The 26,088-nt window shown below is 37.4% G+C and overlaps 1 protein-coding gene across 3 annotated transcripts; it reads left to right on the top strand.

Moving 5' to 3' along the window:
- Positions 1-1,442: 1,442 nt before the first annotated feature.
- Positions 1,443-25,483, top strand: LOC128017756 (microtubule-associated protein 1A-like). Of its 3 annotated transcripts, XM_052603252.1 has the most exons (6): positions 1,443-1,613; positions 1,977-2,078; positions 14,835-14,895; positions 15,004-21,945; positions 22,050-22,282; positions 22,493-25,483. In XM_052603252.1, the coding sequence occupies exons 4-6, from the start codon at positions 15,153-15,155 to the stop codon at positions 22,646-22,648; spliced, it is 7,182 nt and encodes a 2,393-aa protein (XP_052459212.1). In that variant the 5' UTR covers positions 1,443-1,613; positions 1,977-2,078; positions 14,835-14,895; positions 15,004-15,152; the 3' UTR covers positions 22,649-25,483. The 3 variants fall into 3 exon arrangements, with proteins under 3 accessions (XP_052459212.1, XP_052459214.1, XP_052459213.1); XM_052603254.1 differs by lacking the exons at positions 1,443-1,613; positions 1,977-2,078 and adding an exon at positions 10,232-10,277 and having other exon boundaries at positions 15,011-21,945; XM_052603253.1 differs by lacking the exons at positions 1,443-1,613; positions 1,977-2,078 and adding an exon at positions 10,237-10,277.
- Positions 25,484-26,088: the final 605 nt, after the last annotated feature.

Here is a 26,088-nt window from a genome sequence, read left to right as displayed (position 1 = left end):
CTTTAAATAAAGAAGAAGGAGAGTGATCAGAAGTGGCCATAATGAGACATATGGCAGTGTAGATCATAGGTGGAAGCTGACATTACTAGCGTTCAACGTACAAATAAATAATAAAAAAAATAAAACAAATTTGATAAATACAAACACACACACACACACACACATTCAACCAAACAAGCTACCAAAACAGGAAGTCCTTCAAGCAATATACTTTAAAGTGAAATCAGTAGGAGCCTGCAGGAGCTGCAGAGTTCAATGTCTTAGAAGTTAAAAAATACATTATTCAAAATAACTTATGAGAGCATGTGACATTTTCCACTGAGCAGTGAGCCATAAAAAAGAGAGATGAGATCAGAAATTTACTTCATACAAAATATCAGGCATATTGTAAGTAATCTAACTGATAGCTGAAGATAATTTTCCAGAGCACACAATCATTTAACTTTTGGAAATAATACAAACATTGGTAAATACCAAAGAAAATGTCAGATGTAACAAGAGAGTAATGCATGTACGTTATCCTACGTGCAATTTGTAAGTATATTAATTCAAATTTGTGACTGCGTATATTTAAATATCTCTGTTTTTACTAAATGAATCAGGGATAGCAATACAATCCAATAATTGTGTTTGTGCACTGAAGTAGACAGCAGAGGGCAGTAAACAATCCATCTGTTCCTGTTACAGTAGCTGAAATAAGGACTTTGCAGTAAACCTCTTAAAGAATGACTAAACCACTGTGGAAATGTATATCAAATATCAGCCAGTAAAAGCCATGCTAACCCAAACCATGACCAAACCCTGTGAGATGTGCTTAAAGATCATATTTCATCTGCAGTGCATAAGAGATTGCACATATCAGTCAATCTCATGTGTCGGTCAATATTCATGTTTTATGGAGAGTAATCTTTGGATCATATATCATGTGTGATTTACAAAACCCAAATCTTAAACTCAATCCTCCCGTAATGACACGACGTTACAGTGGAGAGAATTGACATGTAGAGTATTAGAACATCTGCTCTCCTGTCACAAAAATAAGAGAAAATGATTCATTGATTATTGATCACCAAAATATGATTATAATAAGAGAAACTCTTGGCTATGTCTGTCTTTCAGAGAGGGTGAGTTTGCAAACATCCGTTTTTGAGAATTAATTTAATCTGGATTACTTCCAATTTTCTTTACATAATGAAAAGTTGTTTTAAGATGGAGTGTAAACAGCTATTTCCCCCAGGTATCTCAGAACACATTATCGATAGCAAAGTTGTCATAATGACACGTAAGCGTTTGGTGGCAGCTGATAACCAATAACAGGATGTCTTTTTCAAGCCACTCTTTCCGCTCCTCCTCTGATCCCGCCCCACGGAGAGGGATGATGGCACAGTTGTCATGGAAATGCAAGAACTCCCTCAGCTCCAGACTCGGTTACCATAGAAATGCCGCTAGGAGATGCTGCTGTAGGTCGTCAGGAGAAGAGCACAATTATTCAGCACCTTGGACAGCAGCGGTGTGTCGGTCCTCCTTTCTGCCGGACTTGTTACTGCTTATTGTGATTGGAGAAATTTCAACAGATCAACAGCTTGATTCAGTGAAGGAACACTTTAAACAGGGTGAGTCGCATTTTGGGTATTCTACCTTTGGGTTAAGCGTGAAGAGTTCAGTAGTCACACATGGACCTAACAGACGTTATTCAGATAAACAGTGCAGAACTGTTTAAGCTTAACAGCTGTTAATATCTGAGCATCATATAAAGAAACTTATGTATGCATATACAGATGATATGTGATCATTATACATTGAAAGAATAGTGTGGAATTTGTTTTTTTTTTTTTTTTTTTACAGTGGAAGGTTTTAAATTTTTTTTTTAGCAGTTATATCAATGACACGTGTGTGTAAATTTTGTGTAGGATATTGTTTATCTCTTGAGATTATAGCATTGTGTACTATTGATTTATTAACTGTGCATCTAACAGGGATCCTGTCATGGGGCGTTGATTTGATCATTTGTGACTTGAATAAGGAACTAAAGCTCTTTGAAGCAAGACACTCTGCCCAATTCCCGTCAGAGGTGAAAGGTCAGTTATTAAAGTTTAAGAAAGATGATGCATGAGCTTTTGCAAAAATGTATAAAAAAAATATAATTTACTATTTTAACTAGTAGCATATGATATAATTTCTGATAGCCATGTGTGTTTGTTTGTTTATTCATTGATGTTTCCTTTTTTAAGTGTACAGTGCTAAATATTTCAAAATGTATAAAAGTGTCTTTATACAGCTGAATTAAAGCTGCTCTGTCTGCTCAAAATTCAGTGTAAAGTTGCAATGCTGCATAAAAGACTATTTCTGCCTGCGCTGATCAACCTTAACACCTAGTATCAAAGTATACAGTAGTAATTGCTTTGTAAATGCATTTATGCCCCCTCTAAACAGCATTATACAGTCTGTAAAGACACCTACATGTAAATGCCATTTCAGAAGCACTTCTGTGCCACCCTTGCAGTGTAAATTTGGCATAAAAAAACCTTGTGATGTTGTGAAATTCAGAACATCTGTTCTGTTTTCTCTGTCAGTATCACAGTATTTGTAAAAGCAGCTATCGTCCTGCCATTTGACAGCTAATAGATAATGTGAAGGTGAGAAGGTGACAGTTTCATTAAATCACAGGTTGAATGATTCGATTGCATTGATGTAAGGCTCCCTGTGAGGTTGCCCTACCAAACCCACCTTAATTCCCATAGCCAATGAAATGGCAACATTCTGTAAATGCATATTACAATATGGAGTGTGTTTATTTTCCCCTAATTATTTCCTTCATAAATGTTCTGTTTTTCAAGTCAGTGTTGCTCTGTTTGGATTGACAGAAAGCTAATGACATTTGAAGGGTGTGGATGTTTTTTTGCCCATGTTATCCATTCTTGTGCTTCAAGGATGTTTATCATTCATAATTAAGCAAGATTCAGATCGGCATGTCATTATTAAGTTTGTATATCTGTTCTTTGCCAATGAATACTGTTCCATAAGAAACAAAGCATTTCAGCTTTGCATGTTGCCAAGCAACACAGACTAAAACAGATATATGGGTGGAATAGAGTGACACTCTTGGGTTTATCCGGCGACTTGATAGCTTGACTCTAAATAACTTGTGAATTTTATGAAGTCCATTTGATTGTGTAAAAGAACAATGCTTTTAAATCAGTAGTACTATTTGTTATGTCTGGTTAAAGGAATAGTTCTCCCAAAAATGAAAACTTGCTTACAATTTACTTAACCTCAGGCTATCCAAGATATAGATGAGTGTTTCTTCATCAGAACAGATTTGGAGAAATTTTGCATCACCTCTCGCTCGCCACTGGATCCTCTGCAGTGAATGGGTGCCATCAGAAATAGTGAAAACATAACAACAATCCACATGACTCCAGTCAATTGATGGATGTATTGTGAAGTGAAAAGCTGCGCATTTACATCAATCCAACCATTAAAGAATTTTAAAACTTCTAACTGCTGCTCCTGGCTAAACTATGAATCCTCTGTCCATAATATTACTTCCTCCAGTGAAAAGTCATCTTATATGAAACAGATAAATATGCACAGGTCAAGCACCACTTAGCTTACAAGTGAAAACTGTTCAAAATGGTTTTAAACAAATCTGTCAGTGGTTTTTGATGTGAGAGGAAAACAGTGCATGGACTTTTTAAACTGGATTTCACAAATTATGTAATTTCTCAAAATCTGGGTTCCTTCAAAGAAGAAAAAAACTCATCTGGATCTTGGATGGCTTGATGACGAGTACATTTTAAGCAAAACTGAAAATTTTTATTTTTCTTTTAACACGCTTAGCCTTATTTTATCTAATAAAGCACATAACAACATTTGCATTGCTTTGTTCTGTAAAGTGTTGGCATTTCTGAACAGCACAGCTGATAACAACATGCTATGCTGCACACTGCAACCATCAGCAGATATAAAGCTAAAGAGGATAAAGTGTTACATCTAAATTTACTTCCTATGCATCATGGCATACCAGAACCCACACACAAACACACACACACACACACACACACATGCATGCACAAGATTGCACACACTGCATGTATGCATCACTCTATCACTCTATCACTACTTTTCTTGTTTTTCTTAATCTCTCCATTCTGTGGTGTTGTACGTCAAGTCTTCAGTCTAAATTCTCTGCTAGCCTGCCTTATGTCATATGGTTCCTCATATGTGACTGCTGACTCCCTATCCATCGCTGCATGGATTAATCATCAGTTCCATCTCTATTAGTCTTTACCAGTGGATAATACTGATAATAATATTTTATATAATATGTCTTCCAAATGATTTTCTGATATTTAGTTAAGATGAGTGCTGTCTGTCACTGTCTTTAATCAGTTCTGTGAATGACTGTATGCTCATTCTTTATAAAGTAGCAACAATCTCGTTTTTAAAATACAGTACTGTGCAAAAGTCTTATGGAAAAGAAAGAATAGTGTTTTCACCCCAAAAAAAGGGTTTTAAGCCAGTTATTTATATATTTTGCTGCAATGTGTCAGTAGGACAGTAGTTTGCCATTAATTTTAATAATAATCTAGTGCGATTTTGAATGCACAAGCAGTTTGACGATGGCAAAATGAATGTTTGGAATTGTAAACTGATATTTTATACTGACAGTGACACTCTACAGCAAAATATATAAATAACTGGCCGAACACCATTCTTTTAAGTGAAAATACTGCCTAAGACTTAGTGTATGTACGTATGATTAAATGAAGTATACTTAAATAAGTGTAAGGAAACAGCTGTTTCGTGATTAGCGGTGACAAGCGAAAACTTTACACTAGATGAGAAACCGACTGATCGTGACCTTTTGTAAACTGTATTCATGACAAAGAACTTCACAGATACAGATATTCTAACAATCTATCGGTAAACACACACCTTGTGTCCTCTGTCTCTGTTTGAGCTCGCGCTGCTCCACCGTGGTCGGCGGATTGAAGAGCGCGCTGAAAGACGGGAGGAGACCGGACTGACGCCGGTTTCATTTGAAATTTAAGCGGACTGACTCTGAGGCGATCGGATACTACTGGTTCCAACCTACTTTTAAGAAATATATTTTTTGATAAACGAACCCAAAACTGTCTATGCAGTGTGATGTGACTTGTGTCATGTGCAGGTGTGATGGATCGCGTATGGACCAATAGGGTGTCGGAATGGTATACTTCTCATCCAACCACAATCAAATTCACTCCATCCTGATGGCGCGATTTATCTGGATAGGGTTTTTTTCTTTCTCTCTCTCTGAACGATAACAATCCGGTATGAAAAAGCAGTAACGAAGCTATTTTTTTAAATGTAAGGAGTAGAAAGTACAGATACTTGCGTGAAAATGTAAGGAGTAGAAGTAAAAAGTCGGCTGAAAAATAATTACTCAAGTAAAGTATAGATACCCCAAATTTCTACTTAAGTACAGTAACGAAGTATTTGTACTTCGTTACTTGACACCTCTGGTAGAGAGCCAGCAAAGTGCCAGTCCACTGATCCCAATAACCCAGCAACCTCAAAAGACAAGGTTCAAACAGCATTTGGACCAAGGAAACTTTGTGGATCCAAATGCAGTTTGTACATGGGTATTAGAGACCAATCACTGTTGCAACAAGTTTGACGTACAGAGAATAATATTTTAAAGATTTCGAGTTATTCATCTTATAGTTTTACTTTATTTTTATCTATTTAAATTAACAAATAGTTTAAGCAGCACTGGGACTGGGAACAATACTGTTCATCTCATCTGTGATCTCTGACAGGCTAAACAGATCTGAACTAAGAACTGAAACAGAGTATTTAAAAGCAGGTGTACATTTTAGGTTTACGTTGATGGTAAACTGAAGTTAGTTATGATTCAGTGAAATTCTAGTTCTGGCCTGCAGGCAAAAAGCTGCTGCTTTTCTCAGCTCAGAGAATCTTGAAAATAAGAATGCCTTTGTTATTTCACAGAGCCTGCCTTTATTGACAGCAACGTCTTTGTCTCTATAAGCTGAGGATATTTCTGCTAGTGTTGTTTAGTACCACTAATTAACTCCTGTATTGATTACAATGTTACAATATTCCTCCCGATTATCTCACAAACTATAAGAAGCATGCCCATCCCAGTTGCTTGACAAGAATAATAATGTTTTTCAAATAACATGATACAATTTGTATTATGTGTCAGTTGGAGATGTATTTGTCCATATCCTGATATCTTATCTGGATCTGGTTATGTTTACAGTGCATTATAGGAGCTGAATCTTTCAGTAATGATAGCAGGGGAGCTGCTCCCTCTTCTCACAGCACACAGAGTGGCTCCCTCCACTTCACTTTTGTCTCTGACAGGTGGCAGTCACTGGACAGAACTCATTTTCTCTGTATTAGCCGGCAGTGGAAGGATGATGGATGAGGACTGAGCATGCTCAGTATCCAGCTGTATGCCACTCCTGCAGCTGTGCTAGGAATACTGATCAGGACAGGAGTGCAGTGTCATCATGGCCGACTGCTATTACATGTTTTTGAACACACACACAAAAAAATTAAGACTAATAATAACAGTTTTAACTATGTTATTTTCCTTGTAGAATGGGATTGGTCCTATATTAATTGTGCAACTCATAATATGCTGGATATTTCAAAACATAATAATATATAACCAATACATAATTCTGTAGATCAATTGATCTATCTGTTTGTCTGTTGGCTCTTTCAATAGACTTAACAACATTCATAGCTACACAAAGCAGTACAGAGCAGGTTTTCATTGTAGCATCACTGACTCATGTGTGAGTTCTTTGGTATCTTTTTACATTTATAGATTACATTTGTTTTGAAAAGAAAGTCTGCAAGTTCTATGCAGGAGAGCAAGATTTATGCTTCGAAGTGCTGCTGCTGAATTCCCATATGACCTTTTGTCTCAAGAGGAAAGGTGCAAGAGATGAGACATGAAAGCAATCTCCGGCAACAAGTCGATCAAATAGACTCCAGGACAAGTAATTAGAAGACAGGGATTTCTTCAGACCAATTCATTAAGAAAATGTAAAAATTGCAATGTATGTTATTAGAAAGTTGTATATTTTTAGATAAAAATAGATGAAATTACTGTATTGAGTCTGATGATGAAAGTGTATTATAGACTTACATATGTGTTGCTATTCCCTTATGAGTGGTTGTCTTTTGGAACTTCAGACGGGGATTTTACAACCAACACAGATGGATGGGTCGTTTAACATTACAGATCCCTTTACCTCCCTAGAGGCAGCAGGGAGGAGGCTGGAATGGTCACCATGGCCCCAGCTGTCTTGGGCATTGTTCAATTCATTTTGATTTTTCAGTTAATGACTGTGACCACAGTTTACTGCTGTAATAGCCCTTATGCGTAGCACGTTTAGTTGTAAAAGCCTCCAAATATGCAGACTTAATTGCATGAGTTTCTATGTGATCCTTAGAACATAATTAAGTCAATAACCAGAGGTAATTGACAGGGTGGAGAAAAAAGAGTGATGAGTCTATCAGAGATGCAACTGCAAGCCCCTCTGCACTGATAGAAAGACGAGGAGAGGATGCATTCTAATTCAATAGCTTTTACACTTGGTTATGAAGATTTAATCTTGTTATATATAATGTGTTAGTTTAAATCCAATTAGTTGAAAGATTAATTTATATATACCATAATTTCTCAACAACAACAATAGAAAGTGTGGAAACAATTTTCACTGAGAAATTGCTAAATTTCCTAATTAATTACAAAAAAAGCAAGTAGCACATTAAATTAAACATTTTAAATGATAGAAAGACACAGAATCATTTATTTTCTTGTAAAACACAACCCAGTTATCTTATATATATTAATGACATTTTTTTTACAGTGATAATATGAGAAATAAGATACATAGCTGTCTCTGGGGTGGTACCTTAAGTACTGTATAAAAGCTAAAAGGGACATCTTTGTACCTTATTTACCCCAAAATTGTAGATATATTAATAACATAAGGTATGTATTACTACCTCAGTGTTAGATAATAGTACTTTAAATGTGCATATTGGTACTTAAGGTGTGAATATTAGTTACTATTGAAAGGGTACCACCCAGTAGTACATGTAAAGGATTTTATTAGGAAATCATAAAATGGGACATCAGATGCTAAAAACATATTTCCAAGTAATATATTTGTTACTCCAAAATCAAATCTTGGAGATCCATAACACTTAACATGGAACTGATTTTCGCAGACAGCACTGAAACTTAAGTGAGCTGTTAAGTGCAGTGTTGATTTGTGATTTTCTCACCTTAATGTTTGCACAGGACATTATAGTGTATAAGTGTATAAATCTCTTCACTTATAAAGCCAAAGCAGAAAGGGCTTTTTACAAGGTTTCCAGCATGTTTTCTAGGGTTGATGAATAATTCAGGATGGGCTTTTGATTGTGCTCTTTTATACCACTGCAGTCTGCACATGGACGCTGAGCAATGGTGGTGGCATTGATTGCAGGGCTGGATCTTGCACCACACACACCACGGTGAAACATGAGCCCACGCCCAGACTCTGGGCCTGAAGTTTTAGGAAAGACGGGGAGTTATTGTTGTGAGCAAAACCAGGGTTCCCTACTGTTAGGGTCTAGAGCATAAAAATAGTGTCTGCAAAGAATTCTGACCATGGAAAGACATTTGAAATGCTTGCAGAAGGACATTCATCTACATTTTTCTCTTACAAATTCTGCCGAAGAGGCTTTAAATCTGGAGTAATGTGCTAATACAGTAAGAGCAAGATGTTATCAAGGGACTGTACTGAAAGGATGAAATAAATGAGATAATTCAAGAGATGGGCACCGGCTGTCTAGCATTAAGGGTGTGGCAGCCAGACTGCTGCTTTGAACAGCTGCTTAGGATATGTCTGGAAGTGTCTATTTATAATCTTGTAATAGCATCTATTTAAATTTGATTTAACAAATGCAAACCCTTTTTTGTAGCAGCTAGATGCATTCATCACCTCCAGCTTTTAAAAATGCACTCCTTCAATTAAAACCATTTTCCAGAGGAATTAGATAAATCATAATTTCTTCATGTTCATATATAATTTCGGTTCAACTTTTAATGTAGTATAAATATTCTTCTTTATTTTGTTAGTTTTAATCTCCGATCTGACAGCATCCTCCCCCCTCACTGTAAACACAGTTCTGCACTGGCTCACTGTCAAGGAGGTGGTCAGCGTCCAGCAGACTGTCTGCGAGAGAATGCTGATGGAGTGCAGTTAATGGGTCAGATTTTGGCAGTCTTGCGCTGCAGCTGTCGGTCTGGGATCAGCTGTACATTAACTACTAAATGGCCTGTCCTTGTCATTTGTGACCATTACAGCACACGGTGAGGCTGAAAAAGACAGAATTAGTCACGTTGAGCTGTTATAGTATGTCAAACTCTTTTACATTATTCAAATTGATATTATGGTGCCAAGTAGAAATTTGTGTTTTTCTTTTCTGTCATATTGTTAACAGAGCCTCTCGGTATGCTGAAGAGTTGTTTTTTACAATACTGATACGGAAACAATATTCCTAAAAATACTCCAGTCAGTCTCGAGAGATTTTGGTTTGCATTTTTCCAATCTTCAAGGTCAGAATATGTTTATTATTATTATTATTATTATTATTATTATTATTATTACGTATTATTGTTCCGGTAGCGAACTGTTATAAGCCAACATTAGAATTAACACTACACAATAAATTGAATTAAAAGTGGTGAAAGTTGTGCTCTCTCACCTCCTTATAAATGCATACTTTTGCTTTAATATTGAACATTTAACATTGAACATTTCTAATTAACAAATAAATACATATCATTTTATTTATAGAGTGCTTTTCAGGGTGCTCAAATAAGCTTCAATAGTTGTTTGTACTAAACTAAAAGGGATCTCCCAGTGTAAAAAAAATAAATAATTCTAAATAAATGAAAAACTAGGGTGAATACAGGTGAACAAGAACACCTTGAAATGCTTCCTCAGACTGAGACAGACCCAATCTCTACTTTTGTTCACCCTTCATCTTATTTATCAATGACTTATTTGTTCAAGGTCGAATAATTGACACAGAAATATAGACTGTAAACGCTATTACACTGTTGCATTGTCGTCCTCATTCGTAGTATGTGTGTAAGTAAATCCATACTCATAGGTCACACCCACTCCCTCTCGCGCACTCGCGTGCCTGTGTGCGCGCTCTCGACGCATGATACGCACAGCTCAGCATCAGCAACGGTAGGACTAATCTATCTGTCATACAATTCTTCAAATATTTGCTTACTGGCACGTGGTTCAGATGTCTTTCTCTTTGAACGAGGTTATTCATTCATGAAAGGTGCAGTCTGTATCGGTCTAGGTCTGTATCGGTTCTGGTTTTTGCACGGATTTGTCTGCAGGATTATTTATCTAAAGGTCGCAAAAACAAGCCGTTTCAAAGCATGTATGATTATGCCATCAATGGAGGTGAATGAATGTAACGTTACATGTTTGCACTTAACTGTAAGGAACCAAAGATGCTTATTAAACAAGCGAATATAGCCTATTAGACAGCATAAACGAGAGATTTTTGGATTAGAAATATGAGTGAGAAAGCTACGTTCATTCATGACTTCTTCTCACTAGATTTTGTTTTATATATTTAAGTTTCTTTTTCATGAGCCGCTACATTTTTGATGACAGAGCTAAAGTTTTTGGTAACTGCAAGGATCTGCATATTGCCAGAAATCGGTGGTTAATTTGTTGGAAACACATTATAATTTTAGCCTGACCCCGATGTGTGTTTCTGATTATTATGGGATGAAGCAGGGCATCAGAGAAAGCTGGGACTGTAGCGCGCGCGCGCACGAGTATGCGTCACCGTGTGCGGTGAAGAGATGTGCACAGATTCCACAGGCAAGACATGAATTCACTTAGATTAGTTCATGACATATCTCTCTGAAGCAGAAACAGGTTGATGCACTGTGCTTTTTTTGCGTAGTAAATAATTGCATCTTAAAGGGACAGTTCATGAAAATTCAGTAATGATTACTTTTCAAATCCGAATGACTGAAACACATAAAGAGGTATTTGGCCGAACTGCATCGATTGAATTGAACAAAAATAATCAACATCAACATCTTATTTGTTTCACAGAAAAACAAACGAAAGTAATAACTGTTTGGAACAACAAGATGACAAAATATTTATTTTTGGTTCAACTGTCATTTTAAAGAGACACATATTTGTCATGTGAAAGGATTATGCAAATGTTGCCTTCAGTATTCATCTTTTTGATATGCTTATAACATTTCAGTTGAGCTGATTCTATTAAGTGCTGCTTGTGTGTTTAGATTGGCAGTAGTGACTGAAATATATCTTCTGCTACTATCTCTAAACAACGATCAGCCATCTGCATTGCTGAGGTCAGCGTTATTTAATGGGAGGCGAGAAAGATTTTGCTTCAGCACCTCCCTGTTCCAGTTCCAAATGACTGCGTGTGTGTTTTTACCAGCCCCTTCACACCTGTGTAACCAATTTAGTTTAAAGAGCAAGGCAGGACCAAAACCACAAGCCAAGTTATTGTCCCCGGTCATTAATCCTCAAAAGCGATTATGGATGCAAATCATTTCTGTATCATTTTAAATGGTCCCTTGAAGCTTTCAGTTTATCTGCATGTAACAAATAATTTCCAAAATGGGCACGTTAGGCCCAGTGCCCTAAATATGGCCATATCTACTCTGAAATAATAATGTTTTTTTTTTTATATATACACAAAGCCACGTGTCACTTTTCCTAAAGATTTTGGAATGAAGATTTTAGATGCATTTCGAGTTCAAAAGCAAATCATAAGTGAGTCTTTAAAACTGTTTAAGCCTGTAAGGCAATCAGTCAGTCTTACTAATTTCTTCTCACTGAAAGCGTGTCAGTCGCCTGGATCTCTTGTGTTTATCATTTAATCCTAAAAGCCAAAATTGCTTGTAAAGCTTAAAATGCACAGGGTAAAGATATTTTCTGGATTGCTATCAAATCTAAGATTAACTTTTACTAAATTTGTCTTAGCAAGCGTAAAATACATCTGACCCCATTTGTCAGTGTTACATTCTCAGTTGAGTGATACTGAATTAGCTAATTTTAGAAACCATCTGCTAAGCTGCTAAATATTACTGTTACTGTGTACAAGACTCAAATGCATATAAATCGCTTACATGATTATATTACTTATTGCTCTGAAATATTTGATATATTTGTTCTTATTTACTGTAGGCAATTTATATATTTTCTTGTCCTTAATTAGCAAAAACAAAACAAACAAAAAAACACATGCCATCCAGATCATAATAAGCAGAACATATGCTCAGTGAGGTGACCTGATTATTTGACTCTATTGAGCTGATTATTAAGGGATGAACTTTATTATTAACCTTGTTTAATGCAAGCCGATAACTTGCAGAATAACCCAGACTGGTTAACTGTTTGTGCAAAGTGCTAAATTTAATGGTTTGCTTTACAACAACATGACTAAGAAGGAGGTGTTTAATGTCAGATGTAGAATTTTTCAGCATATTTTCAGATGCACAATCATCAGTAGTTAGCTGGGTCCTAGTGCTACAGTACATACATAGCAAATGACTATGTCTGTGGAATCTAATATTGTGCCATTAGTATGGCATTTACTGTATACTGTAAATTAGACCTAAGATTAGATTAGATTAGATTCAACTTTATTGTCATTATGCAGAGTCCAAGTACAGAGCTAATGAAATGCAGTTAGCATCTAACCAGAAGTGCAAGAATATAGTGTTTTATATACTGTACATAAAAGTGCAGAGTAAGTGAAGCTATGATATACAGAATGTACAGTGGAGTTGCTATATACAGTATTGAGCAGAGTATATACAGAAAATAAATAGGATGCAATGTAGGTATTGTATGTACATTATGAACAGAGCAATGTAGGATTATATACACATTATGAACAGCAGCAACGTGAGAACAGTGGTAATAAATACAGTTGGATGAGTGTGCAAAAGTATTGTTAAACAATGTATTATATGCAGTAATAGCTAGAATAGTGTGCAGTTTGAATAGAATAATGCATCTATGCATCTAAAAAACAACTTTCTTTCTAACAAATACTTTTCTTATAAAAACACAAAGCATTTCCACATCCACATTCTTTCATCTCAAAAGAACTACAGAAGATTGCAAATGCATTTTTTGTTTTAGAATGGTAATAAGGTGAAGGTGTGTGTATGCTCAGCTCAGTGTCACAGGAGACCATGCAGCCTGATTTAGCAGCTCATAACATTATCTGTTCTCTGTCTCAAAGTGAAAGCACATTCGAAGGTCATGTTGCCAGCTGTCCCAAAGCATCTTGTTAGCTGTGTAGGAAAAGATTTCTTGATGTCAAATGTCTGCAAGGATAAAACTCCGGTAAATGTATCAGGCTGCTAATCCCTAAAAGGTTTGGCTTTCAAAAAACATTCAAAGTAAAAGAGTGTGAAGTTTACATTGGGTTGGGACTATTTGGAGTCCACTGCTACCATCCAGAGTCCATTGTATGATCTTACAGGAGTGTAGTTTTTATTTAATCTATGTTATGCCAGAAATAAACATGGTTACACATATAAGTACTGAGTAATATTAATTAACTACATGTACTTACTACATGGATAGGGTTAGGATTACGGATTGGTTTAGGGTTACTTGCATGTATTTTTGCATGACTATTTGTCATTATAATAGAAAGTACATGTAATAATATGTAACAAAGACACCATGAAATAAAGTGTTACCAAAAATACTTTGTTTATTCATATTTTGTTTTCGATTTGATACTACTACCTGATCTGCACTGATTTGTTCTTAAATCAGACTCATTACATTTAAATTATACAGTATATATATTTTTTTATTTTGTGGTAGTTTGTCCATACATGCTATGTTTTATGAATTATTTATTTTCAAGCTCATCACGTTTATCATGCTGTGTACATTACGCTACTGTTAGTGTTAGAAGCCTAGTTAAATCATCAGTGTGCTTTTTAAGTCCAAGCGGCCTTGTTCCTTTCTCACTGCTGTGAAAATGACCCTATAAATATCCTATAGAAAGATCTAAGTAGTGACCTTTAAACAGCCAATGAGAGGTTTATGCTTATTAAAGCTTTACAATGCACAGTGTCATAGACTTGTTTGTACAGTATGTTTCAACTGTACAATGCTGGACTTACATTTTCAGCTAGAGAGAGGAATTGTTCACCCTTTCAGAAATGCTGCAATGCGTCGCGCAGCACCAAGACTGGGTCAGTGTAACGCGGCTGGCGGCAGTCGCCAGCTCACTATCCCCATGGCAACAGGCCATAGATTTGCTTGCAGAAGCTTTGCAATATTGTTTTGATTGCATGGAACTGAGAAGACTGCTTCACGGGATTAGTTTACTCTTGCACAGCAGCAGGAAGAGACAAAGAATAGTGAATAAAAACAGTAATGAAAAGCATGAAGGCAGTGATTTGCACAGTTTAAAATCTTTGAAATAAATGATATTGTAAATAAATGTTCTGTGTGCCATATTAAGCATTTAGTGTTTTTGAGTGCAATACAAGAGAGATGTCCTTGAGACCATTGTGTTGGTGAATCCTTCTGAGGAGAATATTGCTATAGAAGTAATTATAAATAAACCATAGTGTTTGTTTAACTCTCCAAGTTTTCCCAATTTTTTTATTTGCATGGAACCATATAACCATTTAAGAAATCTAAATATTTGGACGTTAATTGTCAAATATAACAATATAATGCATTCTTTTTCCTTTATAGTTCAGAACACGGCTCTGTGACTCAGCAGGACAATTTATCAGACATTCTTTCAAGTCGTAGGGTAAGTGGCTATACACCATTATAGGTCCCATAATACTTCACAGCACTTTACATTTTTACATTTTTAATTGAACTTTTAGAACTATTTTGTTTTTGTTTTTCTTTGTAGATTAAAGATCTCTTAAACCAGCCATCTGCAGGTCAGCAAGCCTTTTTACAGTGTCCTGTAAAGGAGAAGGGGGCTGGAGCTCCCTGCGGTACATTCAGGAGCATAGCATACTCAAGTAAAGACTGAACCCAGAGCCCGTACTGCCTGAGATGGAAGGGGTGAGCGAGTTCACAGAATGCATCTCTGAGACAGTGGATGTTCCCTCTCCTTTTGAGCTCCTGGAACCACCAACCTCAGGAGGGTTCCTGAAACTGTCCAAACCATGCTGCTATATCTTTCCTGGAGGACGGGGCGACTCTGCTTTGTTTGCAGTCAATGGTTTTAATATTTTAATCGATGGTGGATCGGACAGAAAATCTTGCTTCTGGAAGCTGGTCAGACATTTGGATAGGATTGATTCTGTTCTCCTTACCCACATAGGAGCAGATAACCTCGCTGGTATAAATGGACTGTTACAGAGGAAAATTGCAGAGCAGGAGGAAGAGAAGAGCCGTGGTTCAAATACGTATGGAGACTGGATGAAAAACCTGATCTCACCAGAGCTTGGTGTTGTGTTCTTTAATGTTCCAGACAAGCTGAAGGCACCTGAATCCACACTGAAAACAAAGAGGAGCATTGAAGAGTCCTCTCTTACATTGCAGTACCTTCAGAAACTGGGCATCAAATCTGAGCCCCTATACAGAGTTATGAGCAACACAATTGAGCCTTTAACACTCTTTCACAAGTTGGGTGTTGGCAAACTAGACATGTATGTTCTAAATCCTCTCAAGGACAGTAAGGAAATGCAATTCTTCATGCAGAAGTGGGCTGGTAACAGTAAAGCTAAGACTGGCATTGTCCTGGCCAATGGCAAAGAGGGTGAGATTTCAGTTCCTTACCTCACATCAGTGACAGCTCTGGTCGTGTGGGTACCTGCCAGTCCAACAGAAAAGATTGTCAGAGTACTGTTTCCTGGAAATGCCCCTCAAAACAAAATATTTGAGGGGCTGGAAAAGCTGAGGCATCTCGATTTCTTGCGATATCCAGTAGCCACTCAAAAGGACATGTCATCTGGAGCTCCACCTCCACTGATTAAACAAACCAAAATGAAGCTGAGAACTGATAGCAAAGAAAGTCTTAAATCATCCCCTAAAATGTCTCCTACTACGAAAGCAAGCAAGAAAGAGGCAAACGAAGATATTGAGTCTAAGACTGATTCTGTAAAAGAGAACAAAGTTGAAAAGAAAGATAAGAAAATAAAAGAGACTGTCAAAACTCCAAAACCACTTAAACCCAAGACAGCATCACCTGATTCACTTAAGCAGGAGACAAAAAAGCTGCAGAGAGAAAAGTCTCCTAAAAAACATATCAAGGAGAAAGCATCTAAGATGGAGGAGAAGAAAGATCAAGAAAAGAAAGACACCAAGAAAGAACAAGCAGATGTAAAAAAAGATGTTAAAAAAGAACTCAAAAGTAAGGAGGAGAAGAAAAAAGAAAAAATCAAGCCAGAGTTGAGAAAAATCACAAAACCTGACTTGAAGCCCTTCACCCCTGAGGTCCGGAAGACTCTGAACAAAGCAAAGGTTCAAGTGAAGCCTAAAACAGAAAAGACTAAAGCTGCAAAAGAGCAAGAGAACAGGCCAGCTGCTAAGAAAACTTCACTAGAGAAACAGGAGAGTGACAGGTCCTTAGTCTCCTCCCCAGAAGATCTTACCAAGGATTTTGAAGCCTTGCGAATGGAGGAGGAGCTTTCCAAGCCCACAGACAGCAAAGTACTCCCAATTTTTCAATCTACAGTAGACAGTGTTGTCCCTCACATTGAATCTCCTGATGAAGGAATAACTAAAACAGAGTCCTCTCATGAGGAAATGATACCATATGGTGTAAACAAAATTAAACCCCCTTCTAAAACTACTGATAGATTTGAGGATGAAGGTGTTATTACAGAAGATGACATAGAGGATGACCTTACCACAAAACTAAAAAGTGCTACGACATCTGACTTTTTGGAGATGGACAAAAATAAAAAATGTCAAGAAAATGCGAAAGAAGAAGATACAGAGTTTGAAGTGAAGCCTAAAAAGAGTGACAGTGAAGAAGAAGAGGATGTGATTGAGAAAGCAGAGCTAGAGGAGGCAGAAGATTTTGTACATGAGGAGGAGCTCAAGTACAAATCTGATGAGACTAGAAAAGAGAAACTCGCAAAAGACTGGGAGACAAAACAAAGTGACATTAAATCTGCCAAACCTCTGGGTGCTGCAGAGCATGTGTCTTTCATCCAAGATGAAACCATTCCAGGTTACTCTGAGACAGAGCAGACCATTTCTGATGAGGAGATTAATGAGGAAACAGAGGAGCGAATCCCACATATACAATATGATGTCGGCTCTTATGACATCTCAGTTCCTGATGAACCTGGGACTTTTGACACCATTCATGGCATGAAACCACCAACAATATCTGTTGCTTCTGAGTTATCATCAAAGGGTTTTGCAGTAGACCAGGAGCCAGTCCTATCAGCTTACACAACCAATATAATTGTGGCTCCATTGGCTGAAGAAGAGCATATATCATCAGCCACATCCATCACTGAATATGACAAATTATCATCTTTTGCAACATCTGTTACTGAAGATCAGTCGATGGCATCCATGACAGCACCACCTACTGAAGATGCAGGGAGAAGCTCTTTACTCTTAGATACTGTAAATAGTATACCATCATCTGTACAGACAGATGCCACTCAAGGAAAGGAGTACCTCCACTCTGCTGGAACTATTTCTCCAACTTCTTCCTTAGAAGAGGATAAGTGTTTTAAATCACCTCCTTCAGAAGAATATCAACCCATTGTGCCAGAAACAGGAACTACAGTGAAGGCTACTGTTCCCACAAATTATGAGGATGAAGAGGACGAGGAAGAAGATGAGGATCAGACACCGAATGTTGATATGCCACTTGGAAAGATCCATGAGGGTTATGCATCTGCTGCCATGCTCCAAGATACTGAAAAAGCTTCTAATAAATTTCCCACAACAACAGCATATATTTCTCCTCAGATGATTGGCGCACAAGAAAAAGATGAAAAGGAAATCTCACTCTCTAAGGATGAATCTAAATTGGGCACCTCTGAGAAAAGTTTGTCCTTCTCGCCAAATTTGCCTTGCACCTCAGAGACAAGTATTATTTCAGAGAGTGAAGAAAGATGCCTCAGCCCAGATGACAGCACTGTGAGGTTCGCCTCACCTACTCAATCAGGACCGACCAGCAGTAGCTACTCTCCCACTGAGGAGAGGTCACAAAAGCCATTGATTATGGACAAAGACGAAAAACTAGAAAAGGAGACTTTTGATTCTCAGACGTGTTTAGCCCAAGAGACTCCTGCTGGCAAAAAGTCTGTGGAAATAATTGATGATAAAGTGGATCCTTTAGTAAAGGAATTGTCCAGCACTAAGCCTGCATTATATGACTCAGAAGAGGATGAAGAGGAAGATAAAGAGGATTATTATGGAAAAATAAGCAATGTAGTGTGTGGTAAAACTAAATACAAAGAAGAGAGGGAGTGTACGTTTCTTGATGAAGAAAACTCTGAAGAGACATCATCCCTAAAAGAGGAGAAGCAGTTTGAAAATGAGAAAGAATTTGTGGATGAGGAAGATAAACCACAAAGTGTGACCTACTTGGGCCATGAGTGCAAATCCCAGATGCTCAGCTCAGGAGAGGAAGATGAAAGTGAAACTGAGGATGGTGCTAACTCAAGTGTAAAAGTACCACAGGGCAAGTTAGATGCCATGTCAGCAAGCCAAGGCAAAAAAGATGTGTCATTCTCAGAGATAGATGATTTAAAAGTGATTTCAAAAGACATCGATAAAAGTGTTCAATTCAGCTTGCATTCCTTCCCTGAGTGTGAGAAGGACCTCAAAGGTGAATTTGAGAGGGTGGTAAGGCAAGATACACCCTATGTTGGCAAAAGCTTTACATACTCTGATGTGTACGACAGTAAATCAAGTTCAGTGGATTCCTACTCTCCAAATCTGCCAACAGAGCACACTTTTGAAGATACTGATGTTACTTTAAAGAAAACAGAAAAGCAGGAATCCCTAGATTCTTCCACTGGCAAGATTTCTGACCTTAAAGCGTCAAATGAAAAGGAAACATCATCAACTTCATATAGTAAAGCACAAAGTATATATGGGACACCACAGTTTAATGATACACCTGAAGGAACATTCTCAGAGAGAATAAATGAAGTTGAAGAAAAGATAGCTGTGAAAAACTCATCCTTTTCTACAGAGAGAGACACAATTTCAGGTAAATTTGAAAAGCCAGATTTCAGTGGAATGGCAGTGGGTGGTGCATCACAATCATGCCATTATGCAACGGACAGCTTCGCCACTGCTCACAGTGCTAAAAGTTCTGTGTTAGGCCAATTTACATTTGGCACAAAAGAAATCATGGCTGGAGACAGGAAGATGTTTGCTGATGGAGAGGATGAAGATGAAGAAGACGAAGAAGACGAAGATGAAGATGATGAGGAGTATGGAGAGCATGTAAGTGATAGTGATACAGAGAAAGGTGCCAAAGACAGACAAGAGAAAGATGCCCAGCATCTTCTAAGCAGTGACATCAGTACTGTACCTACTCAATTCCAGGAAGAAAAGAAAGACACCATTACACAGGACTACAGCTTTGGCTCTGACACCTATTGGAAAGCTTTAGGTCCATCGACATTTGAATCCACTCTAATCCATGAGGGACCCAAGGACTTAGGTCAAACTGTTAAAGGTGATTCCTCAACTTTTCCCCCTGAAAGTCATATCACAGGCTCATCTGGATTTGAACATTCTTCCAGTGAGGAGAGAGATGAGTTTGTAGAAAATTATGAGAAAGATGTCAAGTCATATTTACCCCTTTCAACAAAGTCTGCTGTAGATAAATTCTCTACGCACTATGATGGCAAAGATCTTGAGTTCGACAAGCAAAAGACACCAGATGGAGCAGGGAAAAAATCAGGAGACCCTGTTTTATTGGGCTTCAGTTACACAACCATGTCAGCCACAGCATATTCCTCTTCCTCTTCTTACAGTCATTCCTCATCAGCTTCAGCATCTCTGTCCACTAGCCGCCAGTTTGGGGATGAGATAGAGACTCCAGCCAGTACTGGATTTGAGTACTCATCTTTCAAAGATGAACATTCACCAGTAATGGACTCACCCTTCTCTAGTTCTGGTGGGGCTAAGGATGAATTGACTGAAAAGCTGACCCCTGCAACCACCTCTAGCCTTGCAAGATTGTCACCATTATCACCATTTGAGGAGAACAAGCCTTTCCCTCCACATGCTGGTACTTGTTTAGGTGAAAAGACACAACCTGCTTACTCTACAAGCAATATCTCAGACCAAGGCCCACAAAGTAAGAGCTTTTACAAATCAGAGTGGAATGAGGACTCAAGATTACAAGCTGAATTTGGTGCGACTGGACCTTATACCTCAATGCCTCTGACCACAGAGAAAGACACCATGCCTGAAGATCTGTATGGTGCTTCATCAACACTTCAATTTGAGTGCCCTGAAAAACAGTACTATGAAGACACAGAGAGTAGTGAAGAGGAGGATGATTATATGTATGAAACTGAACCGGATAAACTTCAGTACCAAAGATCTCCAATTACAGTTCATGCAGACAAGAAAAATGCCACATTTTCCTTGAGTGAGACACTAATAAAGGACATACCTTCTGGTTTGGGAGCCACCTCCACGGATTTGCATACCTCACATACATCCAATTACCCTGAGTCCACAAAACCAGACACAACAAATGGGCCTGCAGAAGTTACTTTGAGTGCACCAGAGGCTTTTGGAGGATCCAGCAAGGTGGGGATAGGCTTGTCAAAAATAGAGATGCAAGACCAAGAATTTGACTTGAAGCAAATTAGAAGCCCAAGTGAATGGGAAATGAAGCAGAAACAAGACATCTACCCGGGAGCATCCCCACCTCATTATCGACATGAAGATGAGTATGAAGAAGAAGAAGTGACTGAGCCAGAGCAACCAGCCCGTCCTCTTTCTCTTTCATCCACAGACCAACCTTTCCAAACCTCCTTTTATGCAGATGATCCAAACAGACATGATGATGTCTCCAACTATCCTTCAAATGTTGGTATCCATCCACATTCATCCAAAGCTTCTCCAGGCTATTCCTCCTGTGAGTACAAGCAGAGAAGAGGAGACACATCTCCATCCTTCATCAACCCAAGCTTATGTCAACTTACAAGTGACGAGGAAAGTGAGGAACAGGGAAGCCAAGCATCCGATCAACAGCAACCTTCGGGGAAGACCAGATCTTACAAACAACCTCGTCACCACTCTCACAGTCATCATGGCGAGGACAGTGAATTGCAACACTTCTCTGGTGCCATGGCTGTTGGGATTAGTGCCAGAGAGGAGGAAACACCTCCAACCTCTGTCAGTGAGCCACTGCATTCACAGTCAGATTCTGATATTCCATCAGGTACGGAAGAGTGTCCATCGATCACAGCAGAAGGAAACAATGACTCTGATGAAGATGCAGATTACCTGCCTGTAGATAAATCATCTGGAGTTTATGGGGTAAAGCATTATTCATCTAGGTCGCCTGCTAAAAATCAGGATCCTTTCCCATCACCAATGATGGACCCTGCTCCTTGTCCCCCTCGCCCTGATGTGTGTATGGTTGATCCCGAGGCTCTGTCAAGCCTAACCGACAAACCAATCAAAAAAGATTCCAAAACCAAGGGTTTACGAAAATTAGGTAAAACTAAATCTTCATCTCCTGCTCGCAAGTCTGATGCCAGGAGGAAGAGGTCCCCATCCAAGGACCCCTCCACTCACACCACTTCTCTTAGGAAGAAGGAAATGGAAGACGACCTTTCAAGGTCAAGCCACAACACTGGCAAAGGCCTTGCCAATGGCCTTAAGAACAGTGCAGGTATAAATATAAACATTCAAATCTGCAAATTAAGATAGAGCAGTTGTTTTATTTGCCAGCATCACACTGACAGCAAGTTTTTGTTCATTTCAATTTCCCAACAGGTTCAAATTCTGCAAAACTCAGTGCATCTGTGTCCCCTGGTCCTCCTATCTATGTGGATCTGGCCTACATTCCCAACCACTGCAGTGCTAAAAATGTGGACCAGGAGTTTTTCAAACGTGTTCGTTCTTCATATTATGTTGTGAGTGGAAACGACTCCAGCAGCGGAGAACCAAGCCGCAGTGTACTAGACGCCTTGCTAGATGGAAAGTCACAGTGGGGATCCAATCTACAGGTGTAAAATTTGTTAATTACTCTCCATGTTGGTAGATGTCACCCTTGGAACTTTATAATTTGCTGATAAATCTGATGGATATTTTATGAATGCCCTGCATATTAATATTTGGTAAATTTTTTTGTAGTCAGTTTCAACTCCAATGAAGTGATTCAAAACCATTTGAGTCAACCATTATGCTTTTAATGTCTTACTCTGTCCTATTTGTAGGTAACATTGATACCGACTCATGACACAGAAGTGACCCGTGAATGGTATCAACAGACCCATGAGAAGCAACAGGAGCTGAACATTATGGTCCTGGCCAGCAGCAGTACAGTTGTGATGCAGGACGAGTCGTTCCCAGCCTGCAAAATAGAGTTCTAAGTTCAACATGTCTCCCAGGTTCACATCTTTACTCTCAAATGGTCCGTTACAGCCTTCATTTGTAGTTTACTCAGTGTCAAATTCTTAACCTTTTGCTTTTTAACTTCTCAAGGTTTAAACCAACACATACTGCCTATTCCCCCAATACACCAGTCAAATGGTATAAACCTTGATTATTATTTCTTGGTGAGGAAAGTTACTAGAGTGCAGGAGAACAGAAGGAAGATGTGCCTTTCACTATATACTTTTCAGGGTGGCTTTTCCCTTTATGTTGTACAATAAATACAAACACACATATATAAATGGGTCTCTAAAATGCTTAACCTTTACATTTTGGTCCAGGGCCTGTTTTAACTAGTTTTCATGGTTAGATTCCCAGTTGTAATTTTATACTGAACAAGATTACCAAATGAATGCTAAATATAATAACAAAGTTAAGCTACATAGCTTTGATTACAATGTCATTTAACTAAAGCACAAGTATACCTCTTTACTTATTTTTGAATAGAACACCAGAAATGCCCTAAATACTGCAGCTCAACTAGATGAGATTCTCCTGCTTTCGTCTGATCAATTCATGTATTGTCCTCAATGATACTGTTGCTTCGAGGCCCTGAGTTACACATCCCGCATCATCCTCTTTCATAGCTCACACATACACTCGTTATATATAAAATAATCATCAAATCAAGTTATCACACATTCAGATACCTTCTTTGCAAATTGCAATTGAGGGTATGTACCTCAGCAGAGAGATTAACAAATACCTGGGTGCTAGAATTTTAGAAATAGGAATTTAGTAAACAAATAAGATTAGCAGATTAAAATAATAATAAAATTTCAGATATGCTAGAGATGGAGCTGTGCTTCAGCTTGTGTGTTTTGCACAAATTACTGTACATTCCTGACTCAAGAGATTACTGCTTTGAATTTGTAAAGTGAAACGATATATATGGCATCGACAAAAACATTATAATAACACAAATAATATATTGCCACTAGATCAGGACAGAATTTTGTTTGTAAACTGATGCTGAAAAACAACTGAATGAAGAATATGCTTATGGTATGTTTGTCAAATCTTATTTTGTCATTAAATGATGTATAAAATGTATGTTCACAGAGTTTATGATTATTTTTTGTGTTTATGAAGTTTTATTACTGATTTTAAATTAGGTAACTGAAGAAAATTCATTATATTCATTAGCATCCTAAAATGATTTCCTCTTGATTGCTATTGGTTATAAAATGTATATAGTATAAAATCGCTTTCTGTAAAGGAATGGAAAGAAAGGATGACTGAGAACAGAAATGTAAGCCGAAGTTTCCGGCAATAGAAATGCACGGTGTTCAGTGAATAATCTATGTATGGAAGTCTTTTGTATGGCTTTGAATAGGGTTTTATGAAATATGTGAGCCATGGATACTGCACTTAAACCTATTCCAAAAACGTTATAGTGTGTTTCATGTTGTTCAAAGCACATTGTGGCTTCAAAACATGTCATAAAACACTCAGAATTGCAGTGGTTTTTCTTTGTGCATTGGTAATAGAGTAACATTTAAGGCTTAAAAAGAATTGATTTGATGAAATGAATGATAGTGCTGGCTTAAGCCCTTGTCACAGAGCAGAATCAAAGATGAGAGGGATGATGATCTTATACAGTACCATTTTCTGATGAATAGAGTCAGAGTCAGAGTTCAACCTCATGGTAATATACATATGCATTGCAATTGCAATGCATTGTATGAACTTGCATTTGAATACTGCTATGCTTTTAGGTGCTTGGCTTAACTCACGGAAGGTTATAAGTGAAAAAATAACCTTTTTTCAGTTACATTTGAGTCGAAATGTAATCTTTAATCTTCATACTTTCTGCGAGATGATGTAATATATATATATATATATATATATATATATATATATATATATATATATATATATATATATATATTCAATTATGATTTTCCTAGTCTTGTTTATTAGTTGATGAGATTTGATTGTTGACCTTCAACTTTAGAGAAAAGTGCAGAGGTTTGATAAGCTGTATTTACAACAAGACAGAATATGGTTCAGCATAATTCTTTATTTTCCTCTGAGGAACAATATATGAGGATACACAGTTAATAATTGCCTCTAATGTTTTTAAGGTGCTGTAACTTTTGAGCTACTGGTTATTTGGCTGCTGACACGGTGAAACCCAGATGTGACTTTGCAGTACCACAGAAATTAACAAACACATACAAGCACCAGACTGCAGACTGCCAGATTACGTGACTAGATCACTGATCACATTTTATATTCAAGATTTGTAAGTGTCCGTGTGATTATCTTGTCTTTTTTTCTTTTTTTTTTAAGATGAAGACTAAATGTTACACAAATAGTCATGATGTGCAGTGCAAAACATCCCTTAGTTGCAATGCTGAGTTTGCCATCTCAATAGCATCAAATCTTTGAAATATAGCATTCCATTGAGGCTAGCTGTTTAATGCATGTGACCTTAAGTTTGAACTTGTATGTAATAGTTCATAGTTATTTTAAATAAAGTACTATACTTTAAACCTATATTTAAATGATAATGGTCTAAATTGTACTAAAAGGCACATATATCCAGGCCGCGCTATCATTTCCAGCGTGTGTGTTGTTTAAAAAACGTGTACTTGGATTTCTTTTGAATTTTTCATATTTTTATTACCTTTGCTTTAATTTCGCTCTTTTTTTAATGTGCAGTACTCTGTAACTTTCTTTAAGCTCTATGAATGAGTGTCTGCAGATATGTTGTAGATAGGTAAACCTTGATATTCACAAATAAAATATATGTTAATGGGAAACATCAACCAATTTTTGCCTTTCCTTGAGTCAGCCGTCAACGAATCATGAAATGTCTCCAATAAAACTCAAATACCAGAATACAGTTAAAATTGATAAAAATTTGTACATATGCCAAATATTATGCAGTTTGTTACATATCAGTGTTATTTTTATCTCAATGTGATTATTTTGAATGTTTTCATTGTTATATTTTCCATTTTTGATTACATTTTCATTCTTTCTTGTTTTAGTTATTTTAGTACCCTAGGTTTGTTCGCCAACTATATATATATATATATATATATATATATATATATATATATATATATATATGACTTGGTTTGTGAGCATAAAGAATCAGTGTATTAGAGCAAGATTCCAGTTTTGAGCTGAATTCATGTGATGTTGACATCACTGTCTGGGTCACATGCCTATTATCTGTTAGTACCCATCGTTTCTTCCCCTCCGTTTGTTTCTGAGAGAAAAAGGCATGGAAACGAACAATGGCCTTGTGTTTAAGAAAACTAAATGCAGTGCTTGGCACAGCAGCGGGCAATGCCGACAGTACCTCACTGTTCACTGATCCTAATCATATGGAAATACAAACATTGTGGATTATGTTTGGTGGCGG

This window comes from Carassius gibelio, chromosome A7 (genome assembly GCF_023724105.1).
Source record: "Carassius gibelio isolate Cgi1373 ecotype wild population from Czech Republic chromosome A7, carGib1.2-hapl.c, whole genome shotgun sequence".
Taxonomy (NCBI): domain Eukaryota; kingdom Metazoa; phylum Chordata; class Actinopteri; order Cypriniformes; family Cyprinidae; genus Carassius; species Carassius gibelio.
Note: the sequence above shows the minus strand (reverse complement) of the source record. Positions and strands in the feature narration are given on the sequence as shown.